The following is a 19411-nucleotide window of genomic DNA, read 5'->3' on the forward strand; positions in this document are numbered from 1 at the left end:
ATAATCCAATGTTTTTATTTTTTGAATATAAGCAAGTGCAGTACATATTATGCTATTTGGAAGCATTTGTCTTGCAGTCTGTATTTCAATTCCGGATGTTTTCATCACGCGACTACAACAACGAGTACCAGCACACTTAACACAAAGAAATTGCATACATGCATTTAAGATTCGAAAACACAAATCAGGAAGAGTAAAAAAGTACGCAAAAGAAAGCACTTGCAAATCTGAAACGTTAGAAGCTAAAAAACTCACGTGACCAGGGACAATTTCATTACGTAATTTTTTTGGCGGAAGTCTATTTTTAGACGATGCATATTCATTTCATTAATTTCGATTCTTTACTATGATCTATTCAATTTAGGAGTTACATGATTTAAACTATATTATTGTGTCTTGTTGTTCTGTTATTTTAGGTAGTTGTATTGCACTAAAGACTGAAATAAAAATTGATTATGCGTAAACACATACTGGGCTAGAGGCTATTTGTAATGAATATGCACGAGTCCAAGATGGCGGCGCCCAACGGGGAATCGGATTCCTTTGATGATACCCTTGTATCCATTACATGCTCAGTCAAGTGTGACATGTTCAACATAAGTTTCCTTCCCTTGAGAAGGAACAATAAACGTTTATAACAGTATGAAAATAGATCATCCACTGAGTTTTCGCGATCTGGAGACTACTCCCACTGTTTAACATAATTTCGAAAACTAGAGATTCTTCGTCAACAGCCCTTAGTAGGGCAATTGATAGTTATGAGGTTTGAAATAAATATGTTAAAGCAAAGTTTTCCAGACATATTGTTTATATTTGATCTTACTTATGACGGATATAAGACTTAATAAAGCGCTGAAGGGCACGAACCACTTGATCCTGTCATGACCCACTTTTTTTATTGTATCCCCAAAGAAGAAAAGATATGCTGGTTTTTCAAAGACTTTGATAGAAAAATTTATATTTACCTGGATATGGGAATGTAAACCATGGATTATCTGCGATTATCTCGCTCCGTGCGTCTGTCCTAGCATTATAGCCTTTACTATCAGGGTCATTTTCTATGACATCAAATTTGGTGAGTATTCCACATATAATCCAATTGACGATAATAGAAATAAGAATCTACAATATAGAAATAGTTGAAATAGCGATCTTAATACGTAAAACGGAAATAAATGTCTGGAAGTGTAAATAACTGAAATCAGAAAAAGTGGAAATAAGGATCTTTAAATAGAGATATGTCTCATAATATTACAAAAACCAAACAAGGGCCTTAATGTGGAAAATGGAAATAAGGCTCAGAAATATATAGAAATAATAGAAAAAAGGATCTTAATACGGAAAGAAGAAGCGTACTAAAATTGGAAATAAGGAAATACAACATTAAAATTACCGAAAGAAAGGACCATATTAAGATATTAATATGGAAATAGGTAAATATGGATCTCAAATATGGAAATACTGCAAACAAGGTAGCAAAACATGGAGAAAATAGAATCAAGGATTTACCATATAAGATGTATAAAAATGTAAAAAGAGATCTACAATAGTGAAAGAATGAAAACTAGGTAAAATTCTACAACATGAAGGAAACTAATATAATGATCTTCAATGTGAAGAAAAAGAGAAATCATGCTCTTCTAACTGAAAGATGGAAATAAGAAAACACCATAAAGAAATAATGGAAATAAAGATCTAAATATTGTCAAATAGAAATAAGGATCTTAATGTGGAGGAATTGAAATAAGGATCTGCAATATGCATCTACAAGATGGAAATAGTAAGCTTAAATTTGAAAAATGTAAGAAAAAGTCTACCTTATGAAAAAAAAAAAATGAAAATAAAATGATCAACAAAAATCAAATAAGAATCTAAATCATGGAAAATAAAAATTAAAATTACAACATAGAAGAAGTATAAATAACGGTATAAAACATAGAATCACACGTTCAAGTTATTTGAAAAGCAGTTCTACAATATGGGAGTGCAAAATATACAATAATTTTATATGATGGTGTTATCTGCCACTCTTTATCATCTGCAGACAATAATATGATATCAAAACGACAAAAGATTGTTACTGGATAGCATTTTATATAATCGCCGTTTGACAGAAACATGTCTCATATTAAGCGCATGTTAGCCTACCTGATTTGCTTGTGTGAGACTGAAGTCTGAAATTGGTGTGGTTTTCATAGACACACAAAGATATCATAAGTCTCAAAGTAAAAACTTCTTTTAAGTAAATATATATCTGTAAAATATCTCATCGTTATTATTGCTTGAAATTTCACGGTCGACGTCTTGTCGATATAATGATCAACATTCCAGCGACAATTCTTGTAACTGGTATTAAACGAACCATTTTAAGGCTATCGAGTTATGTCAAACGGGTAATTTTAACGTGTATTTTTATTTAGATATCATTTCAAAAAGTGGTTTTAGGCACTAAATGATTGGCTTGTATTGCAATTTTTTACATACAATATGATACAGTTTTTACCACTCTACGTATTATCAACTTACGGCAAATACTTGATGCAGAGGATAGTGTATGATCCGGAAGCCGCCGGAAGGCGTCCATACTGGTACCGGCATATTGTGGTTCCCAAGATACAGGAACAGAATCACTGCAAGTAATACTGTACTGAAAAATATAAATATACAATAGAGATTTAAAGTATAAAGTATAGTTATAAAAAGGACAGAATAGTATACTTATATAATGTGTTCTTAATAGGCCAATTAAACCTGTCAGGTTATCCGCCTTTGCAAGTTTAACATTAACTTGAAATTGACGTCGAAACAAAGCTAGGTTTACTCTATAATAATTTTAAATTTAAATTCATTTCTTCTACAAGAATCAGTCATCATATTATCTTTTAAACGATAAATAATATTATAATAGTGAATGTCAAATAAAGTACATTTGGGTAACGTATCTTATGCAATATGCTCTTTACAACAGCTGTCTTACGTGTAAACAAATAAGGATTTAAGCTTACGACATGGCAATGCCCCAGTTGACTTCAACAAACTTGAGGACTGGTTTAATCAGGAATATAAAGATTAACACCAAGGTCGGCACGATAGTCAAAGGTCCGATAAACTTCAGCAGGAACCCTATTAAGCCAGTGAAGCCAAGCATAGCATGGACAAATCCGGCCACCATTAGACTGCCTTGTAGCTGTAATTGATATTATGTTGATTAAGTCAGGAAATTTGATATATAGGCAGCTGTAATTGATAATTTGTTGAGTATGTCAGGGACTCTGATACATTGTATATAGGTCTTGGAGCTGTAATTGATATTTCGTTGATTAAGTCATAAGCAGCTGTAAATGATATTTTGTTGATTAAGTCAGCGTTTTGATACATTGTATAAAGTCCTTGTAGCTGTAGTTAATATTTCATTGACAAAGTCATAGATATATAGACATCTGTAATAGAGATTTTGATATAAAAGCTCTGCAGATGTCTGTAGTTGATATTTCGTTGATGAAGTCAGGGAATTCGATATATAGGCATCTGTAGTTGATATTTCGTTAAGTCAGGGAATTCGATATATAGGCTCCTGTAGTTGATATTTCGTTATGTCAGGGAATTCGATATATATGCATCTGTAGTTGATATTTCGTTGATGAAGTCAGGGAATTCGATATATAGGCACCTGTAGTTGATAATTCGATAAGTCAGGGAATTCGATATATAGGCTCCTGTAGTTGATATTTCGTTGATGAAGTCAGGGAATTCGATATATAGGCACCTGTAGTTGATAATTCGATAAGTCAGGGAATTCGATATATAGGCTCCTGTAGTTGATATTTCGTTAAGTCAGGGAATTCGATATATATGCATTTGTAGTTGATATTTCGTTGATGAAGTGAGGGAATTCGATATATAGGCATCTGTAGTTGATATTTCGTTGATGAAGTCAGGGAATTCGATATATAGGCACCTGTAGTTGATAATTCGATAAGTCAGGGAATTCGATATATAGGCACCTGTAGTTGATAATTCGATTAGTCAGGGAATTCGATATATAGGCACCTGAAGTTGATAATTCGATAAGTCAGGGAATTCGATATATAGGCACCTGAAGTTGATAATTCGATAAGTCAGGGAATTCGATATATAGGCACCTGTAGTTGATAATTCGACAAGTCAAGGAATTCGATATATAGGCACCTGAAGTTGATAATTCGACAAGTCAGGGAATTCGATATATAGGCACCTGAAGTTGATAATTCGACAAGTCAGGGAATTCGATATATAGGCACCTGTAGTTGATAATTCGATAAGTCAGGGAATTCGATATATAGGCACCTGTAGTTGATAATTCGATAAGTCAGGGAATTCGATAAATAGGCCATACAGCTGTAACTAATATTTCGTTGAACAAGTAAGGGAATTTTATTGTTAAAATTTGCGTTGAGAAGACCATATGGTCAGTCAGATTCATCGAGATTTTCTAGTAAGCTTTTATGTGCACACGCCATTGTAATTTCCTCAGAAAACTGATCATTACTCTATATTAATATTTGTATTGGAAAATTGTACTATGGCATAAAGCTGGGAAAGAAAATGAAGTTCATTACAGACATTTAGCAGGGTAAGGGTTAAATGCCGTAATCATTAAATGTGATCTGAAAAAAATGTCAAACCTCAAATTTGGCTGATGAAATACGCATATATCATAACCTGTATGACAAAACAACGATTGCTGTAGATTTTCCTTTAATACGTCGATTAAAATATAAATTACGTTGAAAACGTACGTATGTATAAGCTAATTTTGTAAGATGTGAGTGACAACAAGTTTTTTTGCATAGTTCTTAAATCTAAGATTTTTTTAGAAACTGGAATAAATCTACCACCGAATGAAAATACGTGAGGTTAAGCTGCTGATATATAAATGATAAACCATGATTACAAGTAATTAGCTTTAACATATGCATATAAACGTTACGCCAAAATAGAATACATAGACAGTACATATGAGGCATGCGTGAACAAAGGTACACGGTCATTAATAAAATGCGCATAAAGTTTTTACTTACTGCTTGTATATTCCATATGATTCTGTCTACGGGAATGTCATCCATTGTAGAATTTGCGGTCATGTTGATGGCAACAGATTCTCCTAATTTGAATTATCAAAAAAATATTGTTTTCTGGAATAAGACGTACACTAGTACTTAACCCTTATCACGCTAGACACGATTGATTTTGCCTTTGCGACCAGTATAGATCATAATCAGCCTGTACATCCATGCAGTCTGATCAAGATCTGCACTGTTTGCCATTCGGTCAGTATCTTTTTGGTAAACACCCCTTTTAACAGTTAATGGTACTATCCAAATTTAAAGATGGACAAGTACATGATAGAAATTTAGCAGGGTAAGGGTAAAATATTGACGATTGATATTTTTAAAAATCTTTTCAAAGCAACATGACATTTTTTCATTACGGCTTGTTTTGTGGGGCCTACTTTGCAAATGCGTGGCTCAGAGGCTGTGTTTTTGATGCTCTTTTCTTCCGAGAAATCTACCCTTACCTATTATCTTAAGCTAATGCAAATCAATGATAACTTTTACTTATACATTCCAGACTAAAGGCAGTAGGTTATTGTCATAACTTTTAAGTTAAACTTGTCTCGTTTATAAATGCGCTGTATGACCTCTGCAGGCATGTGTTTAATTTAATCGTTTCTTACTGTGATACCGAACTAAACTTTTTTATTTCATGACTTGTAATTATAGTACTTTCCATTGGTCTACATGTAGTCACATGATCAATGATAAAAAATCGTACTGACTCAAAGGCGGAGCCCAAAACACGTATTGATCTCCAGCAGTGACGTCGTCACGAGTTGATGTCAAAACAATGCGACGTCGTACACAATTTACTACGAAAAATAACCAAACGCTGCAGATATTTGTATTTAATTTTTTTACTTATAAGTAGGCTGGATTTAATAATAGAATAATTATAATTTAGGTTCGGCCGATATGTGGATTTATCGACCTGATAAAAGCAATATCGACAAAAGGTACCAATAGGCAATAATTGTATAATACTGACAGTATGATAAAATGTTGAAGATCTGATTAAGGTAAGATTCGACCTTGGTAAATATTATCCTAGTCACGTCCATTTTGGATATCCAACTCATGATCATACATTGCCTGTTTATGTTTATAATACACTTAAACTGAATATCGTCAGGCGAGCGTAATGTATGTACACGCATGTTTTAAGTCTTTGTTTTACGGTGTTCCGTTAGAGCCAGCGCCTGCTGCCTGTGAACGCGAAGCGCGAAGGTACGACGGTATGATGGCGAAGTGTGACAGTAAGATGTTGACAACACGACAGTGCGATGGCGAAGCGTGACAGTACGATGGCGAAGCGCGACAGTACGATGGTGACAGTCCGTCATACTGTCGTGCTTCGCCATCGTACTGTCGCGCTTCACCATCGTAGTGTCGCACTTCGCCATTGCACTGTCGCGCTTCACCATCGTAGTGTCGCGCTTCGCCATTGTACTGTCGCGCTTCGCCATCGCACTGTTGCAATTCACCATCGTAGTGTCACTATCGTACTGTCGCGCTTCACCAACTTTTCTCTGTTTACTTAAGGGCCGACTTTAATGTATAGAATTGTACGGTCAGACGGAAGGACGTGCTTTGGATTTACTTACTAATAATCTTGTTAACATAAATCTATTTTTTTATCCGATACGTTTCTTCAATTAAAACTTTAGAGTCAGTGGTAAAAAGACAGGGTCGGTCGGGTAAGCGGAAACAAACAACTGTATTCTAGACCTAATTAACACATTTGCATAAAATTTACCCAAAAACTTTATAAGAAAAATTTATACAACTGTGTATTCTGACAATATATACTTTTAACGTTTCATGGCTTGAAATATATGAGCTGATTAAACATGTTTGATATTGTATTATTTGAATGTTTATTAATGCTATATTTTACCCTTCTGTTAATTAACTATATGTACAAAAGAACAAATTTTTAAGAACCCCGTCACGAAAGGCTAAAACTTACATTTATCTTGTTTTGGGCCTAGGTTTAAAAGAACTATCAAAAACCATCGTTTTAAATTAGCTGAATATGCTATAATAATCAGGTCTATTGCAATAGGAATTCAACTTTATTTTCAGATTTGATTTAAAAAATGTTTTACCAGATTCGGATGCAAGGCTAGAACAAAAGGTTCCGTCGACATTGGCAACAAGTAAAAGTGGTATAACATATTCTGAGGCTGCCCCTTGAAACAATGGTAGTCTGAAAGTGTTGAAAATATTATTTAATACTTGACTTAAATAGAAATCAAAATATAGACAAGAGACGTTTAAATACTGTATATGTAAATTCATGTTAAAAACAGCCCCATACGTTGTAACAATATACAAGGAACACAACAAATTTCAGAAAAACGTACAGAAAAACTATTTCAGTCTAGAAATTATACACGTGAAACAAAGAACGTCTTAACAGATTCAACAGTGTCTTTTTAAATTTAGTAGACATATTGATCAGAAGGAAGAGTACCTAGCTCCATCAGCAAACTCTTCTTAGACTAATTATCTAAGAATGACATGAAACAACTGAGTTGTAATACGTATTCCCAATCGATTAAAACTGGATTTCATAGTCATTTAGACCTGAAGTAGTTAACTATTTCTGAGAAAATCGTTTTACATGCGACACTTTAGATTTATAATGAAACAAACACTCTTAATTACTAGTAAGTAATAATGACGCAAACAATAATTCGCACCTAACGTAGTAAGTATATAATATTCTGACTTAAGGTTAGAGTTAGATTTAACTAAGGTTTTTAATCGTGTACATTCAAAAAGGGTGTACATTCAATGTTGGAGAATAAATGCCGGCCAACTTTAAAGCGTTCATACTTTACCTAATCCCAAATAGATTCATGACGACGGTAGTCACACCACTCATAAACAATGTGGAACTAAGAAGTCTCGCTTTGAAAATTTCATTGTTTGACGCACATACTGCTTCGGCAACCAGTAATGAGACAATCAGTTGACCAGACAGAGAAAGCAATCCTTGCTGATAGTATGAAATTACAAGTTGATCTTGTTATTATTAATAAATAACATGATAATGACCTGGTCAAACAGAGAAAGTAGTTCTATCTGAAAATATGGTAATACATGTCGATCTTGTTAAAAACATTAATTAAGTAACATGACAGTAAGCTGATTAAACAGAGAAAGTAGTCCTAGCTAAAAGAATGGTATACTAAGTCGATCTTGTTATTATCAACTAGTAACATGACATTGAGCTGCCTAAACAGATAAAAGTAGTCCTTGCAGAGAGAATAATATGATAATTTCATAGTGTTATCATTAACCAGCAACCTGTTGAGAAGAAATTATATTAACAATTTGATTTTCATTATAAATAGCTATGATTCAACTAGTTTTTCAGACAGAGAGCCCAAAACGTTATCTTGATGCTCTAGGATTTCAAATTGGGATTCGATAGGGGAGATGTGTAGTTGAAACGTGCTTTTCTGCAAAGAAAAGATGGAAAGAACTAGAAAAAGACTGAATGGTCGGTATTGCGACATTTCGATGCGAAAATGTGAAAATACGATGCAAAAGTACGATACATATCTCGCATCTTTGCATCGTGTTTTGCTCCGTATTTTCGCACTATCGCATCGTATCATCACGTCGGGGCATCGTATCCCTAACCAGTCTACAGGGCGGCGAATGGACAAATCAACCACCACAAGGACGGAGCACCGTAGTACGAAGGGGACAAATAACTATGTAAATAATAAACTCTTATGCACTGCATTAATATAATATGTTGGCATATAAAAATAGTTCGATATATGTTCACCTATGTTGCACAAATTATAGTGATATGTAAAAGTGGACCATCAGTTACTCAATATATCAAATAAAGTGGACAAGTAATTAGTTTTATGTAAGGGCGGAGTATCATTTACTTAATATATGAAATAGTTACCTGCAAGCCACACACAATAGTAATATGTAAAGGCGGAGCATCATTTACTTAATATATGAAATAGTTACCTGCAAGCCACACAAAATAGTAATATGTAAAGGCAGAGTCTCATTTATTTAATATATGAAATAGTTACCTGCAAGCCACACACAATAGTAATATGTAAAGGCGGAGTTTCATTTACTTAATATATGAAATAGTTACCTGCAAGCCACACACAATAGTAATATGTAAAGGCGGAGTATCATTTACTTAATATATGAAATAGTTACCTGCAAGCCACACACAATAGTAATATGTAAAGGCGGAGTTTCATTTACTTAATATATGAAATAGTTACCTGCAAGCCACACACAATAGTAATATGTAAAGGCGGGGCATCATTTACTTAATATATGAAATAGTTACCTGCAAGCCACACACAATAGTAATATGTAAAGGCGGAGCATCATTTACTTAATATATGAAATAGTTACCTGCAAGCCACACACAATAGTAATATGTAAAGGCGGAGCATCATTTACTCCGTAAATCAGATATTTATCAGCATAATCTTCCACTTCCGGTTCCATCAGTTCGTCTTTGGACTCATTTTTCTCAGTTAGTTTTATTTCTTCAGTATCATTTTGTTCTTTATGGTTTTCTTCCAACATTTTCTGAATCACTACTTGTTTGAACAGAAATCCAATTTTCTCTAAAAAATGAAAGTTCCAACTGGTAGTGCCAGAATTTATAGATACAGTGTTTGTGACACACTGTCTATCTAATTGAGAACATCCTAACAAACTATTCGTGATAAAAGCTGTACAATAAAGAAACTTTTATCAGTACTGGTGTAAATAATTAAATGCTTGTGTATATATATCTATATGGAAATAACCTTGTATATATTATGCAGAGACATACGTGCTATTAAGGAACGTTAATTATTCAAACTCAATTCATAATCATGAATTTTGGACAAGATTTTTCTTTCACTTTAGGCTGAGTTCATTGGTATAGCAGTATTGCGGTGCTAGCTGGAAAGGACGTTTTAACCCTAATGCTTTGATACTGTCAAGAAATCTACATACACATACATTGAAAAGATCTCGTCTAACTGTTGTCAGAACTGACATAAATGACGTCATAGCGCACCAAGGTTGTGGTGATGAGTATTTCGTAGCGGTACTAAAATTTCTTACAAAAATCGGAGTTGAACACAACTGAAGAGTCATTCTACATATCAAAATGCACAAATAAATCGTTTGTCATAATTGAAATTGGAAAATTCGTTTGTCATCGTCAGCTGACATATAGCAGCATATAGATGTCAACTAAAACAAATATTCTCAAATACATATACAGGTATCTTACTTTGAACTCATGTCTCATAACCACCTTGCCAAACCATAGGTTCCGAAAATGACAGGTATCAATAAATATTTTCTTGAGTTTAGAACTCTTAACAATTAATTTCTGCCTATGGTTCTTTGTAGAGTGGAAATACCACATCTTAATACCATTAACGCAAAGGAAACCAAGCATATACCGAAAATCTGGTTTCTTTCCATAATTACTGTTTCCGTGTATTTTTATTTCCACGTAGAAATTACATAATTATGGCATGTATACAGGTAAAAAGACTTCACATTATTTTTCCATTTCTAATAGATTACAAGCGCTTTAGTAAAATAAAAGTGGTGTAACCTATATATAAAAATAAAAAAGGATTGACACTTCCACCAAAGCTAAAAAGCATACATGTACAAGAAATATGGGAAATAATAATGACGAATATGACTAGGGTAAGCTGGCATGGACATGGATGTTTTTCATACGATTTGAAAATACTGCGGTATCGTAGAACCCGTGGTACCTACACAAAAATATTTTATAACGTGTGTCGTAAGAAGTGATATCGTAGTATATACACTTACGGCCATTTCTAACCTACACCTATATAAGACCATGTAGTTCTATTATTTGTAAACGGATTTCGTTCAAATTTTATATCTAAATAATTTAACACCATTAGACTTACATCACCAGGATTTCCAATTGATAAACATATAGGTATACAACTTAACAAATACAAATATCATTGTAAAATTCGAATTCACACTGTCATAACGCAAAATTCTAACAATGTGAAAAGTAACAGTTTTAATCATGAACAGTTTATACGTCCGAGTAATAAATACTTCGTGTGTCCTCCCCTAGCTCTCACAACATGCATACACATCTGCCTCATCGACAGCACGTAGTTCCGGATGACCCCTTGGGGAGTATTCCTGTGCGCTGAAACTTCTGCAGAAGGCTAGCCAAGGTGGACACATGTAAAGAAAATATATCAATATTAAAATTTCACTGATAAATGTACATTTGTATTAGGCTTTATTGTGAATAGATTCATTTTGTAAATACTTGCATTCAAAATATCATAATATAAAGAACATCACATTTACTTACGTCTCCGAGTGAATGTCCGACTTGCAACATGCCATTCGCGCGACCGCGCTCTTGGATATTCGTCTTTACCATTGCAATTTTAATAGCTAAATTTTGTCTTCTTCAGGGTAATAAAATTCAAGAATAATTTAATGAAAATAAAAATCGATATTTTTTCTTACCAACATTTCCTCGTGCATGCGCGTACCAGGATCGTCACAGTTGAAAGATTTTATAATTTCTGTACAGCTAATGTAGCCAAACAACTTTATGTGTATAATAGTTTCAAACTAATACTTTGAAAGTTTGAACGATATTCGAGAAGTCATACCGCCGTGATGCAGCAGGACAGCTGTATTACGTGTGTCGTAAGTCATACCGCCGTGATGCAGCAGGACCACTGTATTACGTGTGTCGTAAGTCATACCGCCGTGATGCAGCAGGACCACTGTATTACGTGTGTCGTAAGTCATACCGCCGTGATGCAGCAGGACAGCTGTATTACGTGTGTCGTAAGTCATACCGCCGTGATGCAGCAGGACAGCTGTATTACGTGTGTCGTAAGTCATACCGCCGTGATGCAGCAGGACCACTGTATTACGTGTGTCGTAAGTCATACCGCCGTGATACAGCAGGACAACCGTAAAGTCCAGCTTTACAAATATTGACTACACGATGTAACAATTTGTTGTTGTGAAACATGTTTAAGAGGGTGAAATGGAATTATGCTTATTATGTGCATAAGATGTGAAACAACAGGTAATTATGAAATACCGTTATAGTTTTACACTAGGTATAATAGTGCGGAATATTTCTAGGTTATTAGCTGTATATCGGGAAATATGCCCTAGTTTTGTACCGGAATTATTGCACGACTTTAGGAGTGCAATATTCTTCCACTAAAGAACGAGTGCATATTTCCCAATGCAAAAATAATAACCTTTTTATTACATACGTACCTACACGTATAAATGAAATGTAAATAGTATAAACTTGTACATTAGCCTAAATAAGATTGACCTTACTGAACTAAATGAAAGAATTAATGCAACGACACACATTAAATTACGTCACGCACCCAATATAAAATTCAGGCGTCAGTGTATGGAAAGATATTGACGTTTCCGGTTACATTGCAACTTGACGGGGAATAGAAAAGAGTATGTAATAAATATATTGTATATGTAATACAAATTTTCGTTAAAAAGTCAATGGTCAAGCATTGTTTGTCCATATGTTTTCAAAAAAAATCACTATTCTTGTCTTCTAGGTTCTATCTCGACATTTGACTACTTTGAACTCTTTTGCCAATCAAAAGACAAACATCACATTGATAGAGAAAACTTTACTATTCAAGCTTAATGTATATGTCTTATTAAGTTCATGCTACAATAAAAACATAGATAAGAAGAAAATGTATAATTTTGCATATTAATTAATTAGGGTTAATTGCAATGTTAAAACAAGACTTTTCATTGGTAACTTGATCAAAGTCATTATGCCGGCATTGTTTTCAGGTTGGCTTAAATTTTCGGAGCTTAAAATAAAATTTTGGTTGTGGGGAAATGTAAGTTTGAAAAGAATGTTTTTATATGCGTTATAAAGAGGACGTGCTAGTACAAAATCTCCACATATCCTTTCCGCACCTGTAACATAATAAAACGTAGTAGCGTCTGATGGCCCTTTCACGCTTCCGTAGAATCAACATCTATTAGCCTACACGAAATGTATTTTAAAATTATTTCTGAAATGTCTAAGTCGGCAGCTCTCAAATACGGAAATATCTTTCAAGAGGCATATACTGACACTTTCAGACAACATCAAAAACGACATTTTGAACGATTTGACGAAGTTCCAAAAATCTCCATATACCCTTGCTCCGTTTCGGACCCCTGTGGGATTTGTGTTTATTCCAAGTTCAAGATGAAAAGCTAAATCCCAGGTATTTTTAAAGCATCAGAAAGTGCTGAAAATTGACTCCCCATTAGCAAAATAAAACAAACAAAAAATTTAAAAAAATAAGTCCACGCGCATATATTTTGACGGGGTGACCCCTGCGCGTGACCCCTAACTATCGACCGATGCAAATACGACTTTCGTTTTCATGTTAGCCTGTCTACTTTCATTTTCTTTACTTCCAGAAATAGCTGAAGGTCGAGTTATATCATTTTCTGTGTTGTCAAACCATACCTATGCCTGGCGAGATTGGATGAAAATGTGCCCGGTATCCTAAGGATATACAGTGCAGACTATCAACATTTGACTTTCTGACATGATCATATTTCAATCAGCTGCATTCTAGTCAAATGTGGCTACGAAGAATTTGTCCTAGTCTGCCCCCCCAATAGAAATTGATCGGGTACACTATGACAATGCATTTAAATTACGATCGAATTAATTTTTTGATATGCTCGAGTAGCGCGTTCAAATCGCTGATGACGAAAGGAAGGAATGATTCTCTTTAAAGTTGATTGTGCATACCGAGTTTATGTGTTCGTCGGAATTAAGTCTGACAGATAATTTGGTATGATTAATCATCTTATAAAAGGTAATAAACTTGTTTTTCCCCCCTTCTAGAAGATATTGGTTCCCATTTTCGCTCGTTTAAGAGGTTATTGATACTACATAATTTTGCAGCTCGGTTATGATTCTCGCGGCTTTAATCTGTATTGCTTCGAATTATTTTTTTCTTCAGCAGTGCAGTTATCCCAGACAGTAACGCTATATTCCAATAAAGGTCGAATGAATGAGAAGTTCAAGGCACGATCTTTTAAGTAGGTTTCCAAGCTTTGGATACAATAGAAAAGACATGAGAATGCTATTTACCTTTGTTATCAAATATGACACCTAGATGTTTGTGTTCAAATACATTTTGATTATGATTGTGTTCATTGTTGACTGGGAATGGATTGGTTTTATTTTCTTTCTTGAAACTAAAATGGATTCCGTTTTATTTGGGATAAACTCTACCAGTCAAGCTTTTAATCTACTTCTTATTTTTTTCAAGTTCGCTGTCCAAAATACCTGCAGAAGCGTTTGGAGTATCTTCTATTAGATATAAACTAGTGTCGTCTGCAAATATTCTGATGTTTGATGTTATTTCTGTAACGAAGAGGAGAAGACCAATTACAGAGCCTTAAATTGTGGGACGAAAGCGTTTATTTCGTTTCATTCAGATTGTGAGTTATTAATAACAACTCTTTGGTGTAGACTGGTTAAATAAGATTTGAACCAGTTGAGTAAACTGCCTTGTCAAATTTTATTTCTTTCAAACGTCTAGTGCCTGACAAAAGTCGTTATAAATATATAAAAATTGATTGGTTATTGACACGCCTCGGATAAAACCGGACCGAGAAGTTGTCAACAGATAATTGTCTATATTGAAGTTGTAAAGATTTTGTGAATTCATACAGCGTTCCATTAATTTGCCTTGAGCTAAGAAGGGAAATGGGCATGTAATTACTTGGATTAGACGTATCGGCCTTTTTGAATATAGGTGATACGTGCTTTTTCCCCCTTCAGATTGGAAATACGCCATTTCAATGAGCATGTTAAAAACTTTGTAAGGGGTCCAAATAATTCGTTTGAGTTTCCTTTAGCAGTCTAGGGCTTATGAAATAAGGACCAGACGCCTTCGTGGGATCAAGTTGTGATATTCAAGATCAAAAATGCAGCTCTCTTACGTTCAATAGTGCAGCTCTCTCAAGTTCAAAAGTACAGTATATTAAAAACTGAAACGTGCAGCTCTCTAAAATTCAAGAGTGCAGCTTTCTCAAACTCAAGAGTGCAGTACTTTCAAATTCAAGCGTGTAGCTTTCTCAAAGTCAAGAGAGCAGCTTTCTCAAATTCAAGTGGGAAGTATTCTCTGGTTCCAGAGCACAGCTCTCTCAAGTTCAGTGCAGTACCATCAAATCGAAACTCTACAGTGGCTGTATAGATGTGTACAAAATACTTATGTATGCAAAAGTAAAACATATAAACGAGGCACAACAAACAAATAAATGAACAAACAGAGGCAACAAACTTGACAAAATAATTATTTTTAGATCTGTTTAACTATGTTTCTTGATAATCAGTGATCGTTAGGGGGAAATCAAAGATACAGTTTGATATCAAAATATGATTCATTCAAGATTATGACAATTCACCAAGCAAGACATAAATATCGATTTAAATCCGAGATATTAAAACAGACGTGACACAAATATTTTTGCCACCAGGAAGATATTTGATGATCTAGTATATTATATCACACATCTTTCAAATTTACGTGCTTTCAAGGTCAATACGATTTTGGATACCTATATGTTTAGACGCAAACGAGATAAGTAAAGCCTCTGTTTCTGAGATTGACTCTCAGAGTAAACTCAAAATAACATAAAACCAAGGATGCTGTTCTTTGTTCTTGTCCAGCGTTCACCAAAGAATTTACATATTCTTTAAGAATCTTAATGGCTTGTTATTTTTTATTTCTGTTAAATTATCTGTTATCTAGCAGTCTAATAAAACAATTATTTATCGCACAGTACAACTTGCATAAGAAGACCACCCGTGGGAAGGACAAAAAGCGGTCTCCTAACACAACTGGTCTCTTTATACAACATAATTTGTTCTTTATTAATATAAATAGGAAATGAAAAAGTGGTCACTTAATGCAAGTGATCTCTGAAGTTTGGCTGTATTTCAATTATTCTTAAATATTTGGAATATGTAGGTTATTTAGAACTGCATATACAATTCATCCTGTGATAATTTCAAGTAAACAAAATAACTATATAAACAATAAGGACTAATATCAAACAGGGAATGCCATATTCCAAAAACGCAGCCTCCCTAGCCTTACTTTCCAATAAGTATAATAATTGCTATATTGATTTTTTAATTCAATATAACTATGCTGTAATATGTGGACGGAAATGTGGAAGTGATAGTAAAGTCTCGCCTGTCAAAATAGAGCAGCATACAAAGATATGATGTTGTTGATTGTACCCCTAAACTAATAGTATTTTGTTTATATAAGTATTCGTGACGCAGTGTCATATTTAACATGTTTAGTACAAATTTAGTACTCAGTTAATTTCAATATCCTCAGCTAAAGTTATGTTTAATACAAGCCAAGCTTCTTCCAAATCAATTAGTATCGTGAAGGTAATTTTCAGAAATGTAGTAATACAAACTATAGAATAGTGCCCATAGTGAACCTATAACCTTTCAAGCACTGCTTTATAATCACCAATATTTCTAATTTCCCCTTCGAAGAAAGCACCATTCCTGGACAAATGTTGTGCCTCACACAAGTAAGCTATTGCCGTTTGTCGCTGGCCGTGAGCGTCAAACAATCTCGCCATGCATACATTGTACACCATATCTCGTCTTCGTTCAACGATTTGTCCAGATTGTAGATTTATTCTGACTACATACAAAACGTTCTCAGCATCTTGTAAGTCCTTTGCAGGTATTGGTACTGTTCTATCAATGTGTAGATCATTTCCAATACGGAGGTAGTGTTGAGCCAGGTACAAGAGAAACGATCGTTGCATTTGTTTGCAGAAATGGTTCCCGTTAGTTTCAGATTCTAGAAATCTGAGTCCTATCTGACATTCTCTGAGGACGGAAGTTGTGTCAGCAACATTGTTTCTCGCCAGGATTTGGCTTACATACCTACTGTCATGGCAAACGAGTGATTTCGTTAGTGGGTCATGGTACTCCCTGACCAAGTACTTTGCATTGCGCCGGTGACCTTTCGAGCATTCAAATGAACCTTCCATCGCAGATACAACAGCCATTTTGCTTTCAAATATGACCTCAGACAGTATAGGATCAACACCAGCTGGCCAGCTTAATGCTCTCATATCCATCAGAATGTTTCTGATTTCATGCGTGTCACGTTTGCAATGTTGTACCCACAGCCATGTATTCACAGCGAATTTATTAGCTGCTTTTGTTAATACATTTTCGTTTTCTAAATTTGGAAAGGATGACTTAAGTTCATTTGTATTGTCTCTAAGAAAATTCCTCCTATCTGTGAATACATTATCGTCAAGGTAACTTTTTAACACATAGAAATGTTTCTGTAAGTGATGTGAATGTGGTATGGGTGCTCTACGTATTTGTCTATGTACTGGCCCATTATGTTCACAGTGAATTTCTTCTGCCATGTCGGATAGATCAATTAGATCAAGAATGTCGTAGAACTCGACCGGTGACGCTTCCTTCACGATGTCCAAAATGAACACTGAAAGCTGTTCCCTCTTTGAAAGATGCAGATTAGAAAATTTGCGGAGAAGTTGGTGACAATATTCCTGTGAAAATACTCCGTGCGCTTCTAGTTTGTTGATAGCCTCCAGAATGTCAAAATAGTTATCTGTGTATTTAGCCAAAACATTTATTATATCGTTTTCAAGTCTTTTGTTCACACTTTCAGATACATTTGTCCAGATATTTATCATGTCCGAATTCGCCATAAAATCCATTGTGTATGCTGTATTGAAAAAGAAATATTAGAAGATATACTGTTTTACATTTCAAGGGCAATCTTCATAGCTCCACGTACATAGAAACATATGACTTTAATTCACCTTTATTGCATTAACAAATTATAAAACATTATTAGTTACAAACAAAACCAGCACATTAATACTTTCGATTTTGAGGGAAATTCCCGTTTTAAGTTATTTACGTTTTGATAATCCTGGCCTATTTATCGTAACAAGGTTATCTTTATGTAAACCATTTATAATCGCAATGTTCCACATCGCTGAGACCGAAGGATCTGTGAAATACAAAACAAACAAGTTATACACAAAAAGGAAATAACTTTCATTTAGATATAGTTGTTATTGCAATAGCTGTTTCACAGCTTGCAAGTGCATTTGCCATTGCTGGCACAAAAGTCAAGGTAGAAATAAGCCTCCATAGGATTCGAAAAGCTTCAGTATTTTTCGTTGTTTTTAAAGAAAAGTCGTAAAATTTAATACAGACCCGTAGAGACGGGGACGTAAGGTTAGCCTGTATCGACTAAGTGTACATATGAGTAAGTTATAAATATTTCAACCTCAACACAATGTTCTTTAGCTAAATTGTTTTGCTTTATAATCAAGATTTAAATAGTACAATACCTGTAGTAATAGACAACAGATCCTTCCTTTTTTTTGTAGAGACTAAATATCAGGAAAATATTAACGTTTCTGAGGCTACATCTGGAGCTTTTCCATAAAATTACAAATTTTATTTTATGCATAAACTTGCAAAAACATTGCTGCATTATTTTATATAAAACAAGAGCTGTCTCCATAGGATGACACATGCCCCCGATGGCACTTTGAATGAATAGTTATGGCCAATGTTAGAGTTTAGGACCTTTGACCTACGGACCTGGGTCTTGCGCGCGACACGTCGTCTTACTGTGGTACACATCCATGCTCAATATTTTTAAAATCCAAGCACGAATGACAAAGATATGGACCGGACACGCCCATCAATGCACTATGTTGAAATATGACCTTTAATGTCTAAGTGTGACCTTGACCTTTGAGCTACGGACCTGGGTCTTGCGCACGACACGTCGTCTTACTGTGGTACACATTTATGCCAAGTTATTTGAAAATCCATCCATGGATGACAAAGATATGGACCGGACACGAATGCACTATCATGAAAAAATGACCTTTAACGTCTAAGTGTGACCTTGACCTTTGAGCTACGGACCTGGGCCTTGCACGCGACACGTCGTCTTACTGTGGTACACATTCATGCCAAGTTATTTGAAAATCCATCCATGGATGACAAAGATATGGACCGGACACGCCCAACTATCATGAAAAATGACCTTTAACGTCTAAGTGTGACCTTGACCTTTGAGCTACGGACCTGGGTCTTTCGCGCGACACGTCGTCTTACTGTGGTACACATTCATGCCAAGTTATTTGAAAATCCATCCATCGATGACAAA

General features: G+C 34.7%; 2 protein-coding genes across 3 annotated transcripts in view; both read right to left on the minus strand.

Moving 5' to 3' along the window:
- Positions 1 to 9843, minus strand: part of LOC123532309 (solute carrier family 23 member 1-like) — a 15716-nt gene extending 5873 nt beyond the window's left edge. The window contains exons 1-7 of the mRNA XM_045313717.2: positions 9507 to 9843; positions 7943 to 8100; positions 7205 to 7305; positions 5061 to 5143; positions 3006 to 3187; positions 2527 to 2647; positions 966 to 1122 (exon numbers count right to left, since the gene is read on the minus strand). Coding sequence (XP_045169652.2) covers positions 966 to 1122; positions 2527 to 2647; positions 3006 to 3187; positions 5061 to 5143; positions 7205 to 7305; positions 7943 to 8100; positions 9507 to 9683 — 979 coding nt within the window. The 5' untranslated portion in view covers positions 9684 to 9843. The remainder of the gene's footprint in view (positions 1 to 965; positions 1123 to 2526; positions 2648 to 3005; positions 3188 to 5060; positions 5144 to 7204; positions 7306 to 7942; positions 8101 to 9506) is intronic.
- A 4857-nt stretch (positions 9844 to 14700) lies between these two features.
- The window catches only part of LOC128546983 (uncharacterized), a 46369-nt gene continuing 41658 nt past the window's right edge, over positions 14701 to 19411 (minus strand). For both annotated transcript variants that reach the window (XR_008366248.1, XM_053518450.1), the window contains exon 2: positions 14701 to 17941. Coding sequence is in view for 1 of the 2 variants with exons in the window: in XM_053518450.1 (XP_053374425.1) it covers positions 16662 to 17933 (1272 nt within the window). In the remaining variant the exon portion in view is untranslated. The remainder of the gene's footprint in view (positions 17942 to 19411) is intronic.

The sequence above is a fragment of the Mercenaria mercenaria genome, chromosome 11, assembly GCF_021730395.1.
Source record: "Mercenaria mercenaria strain notata chromosome 11, MADL_Memer_1, whole genome shotgun sequence".
NCBI classification, from domain to species: domain Eukaryota; kingdom Metazoa; phylum Mollusca; class Bivalvia; order Venerida; family Veneridae; genus Mercenaria; species Mercenaria mercenaria.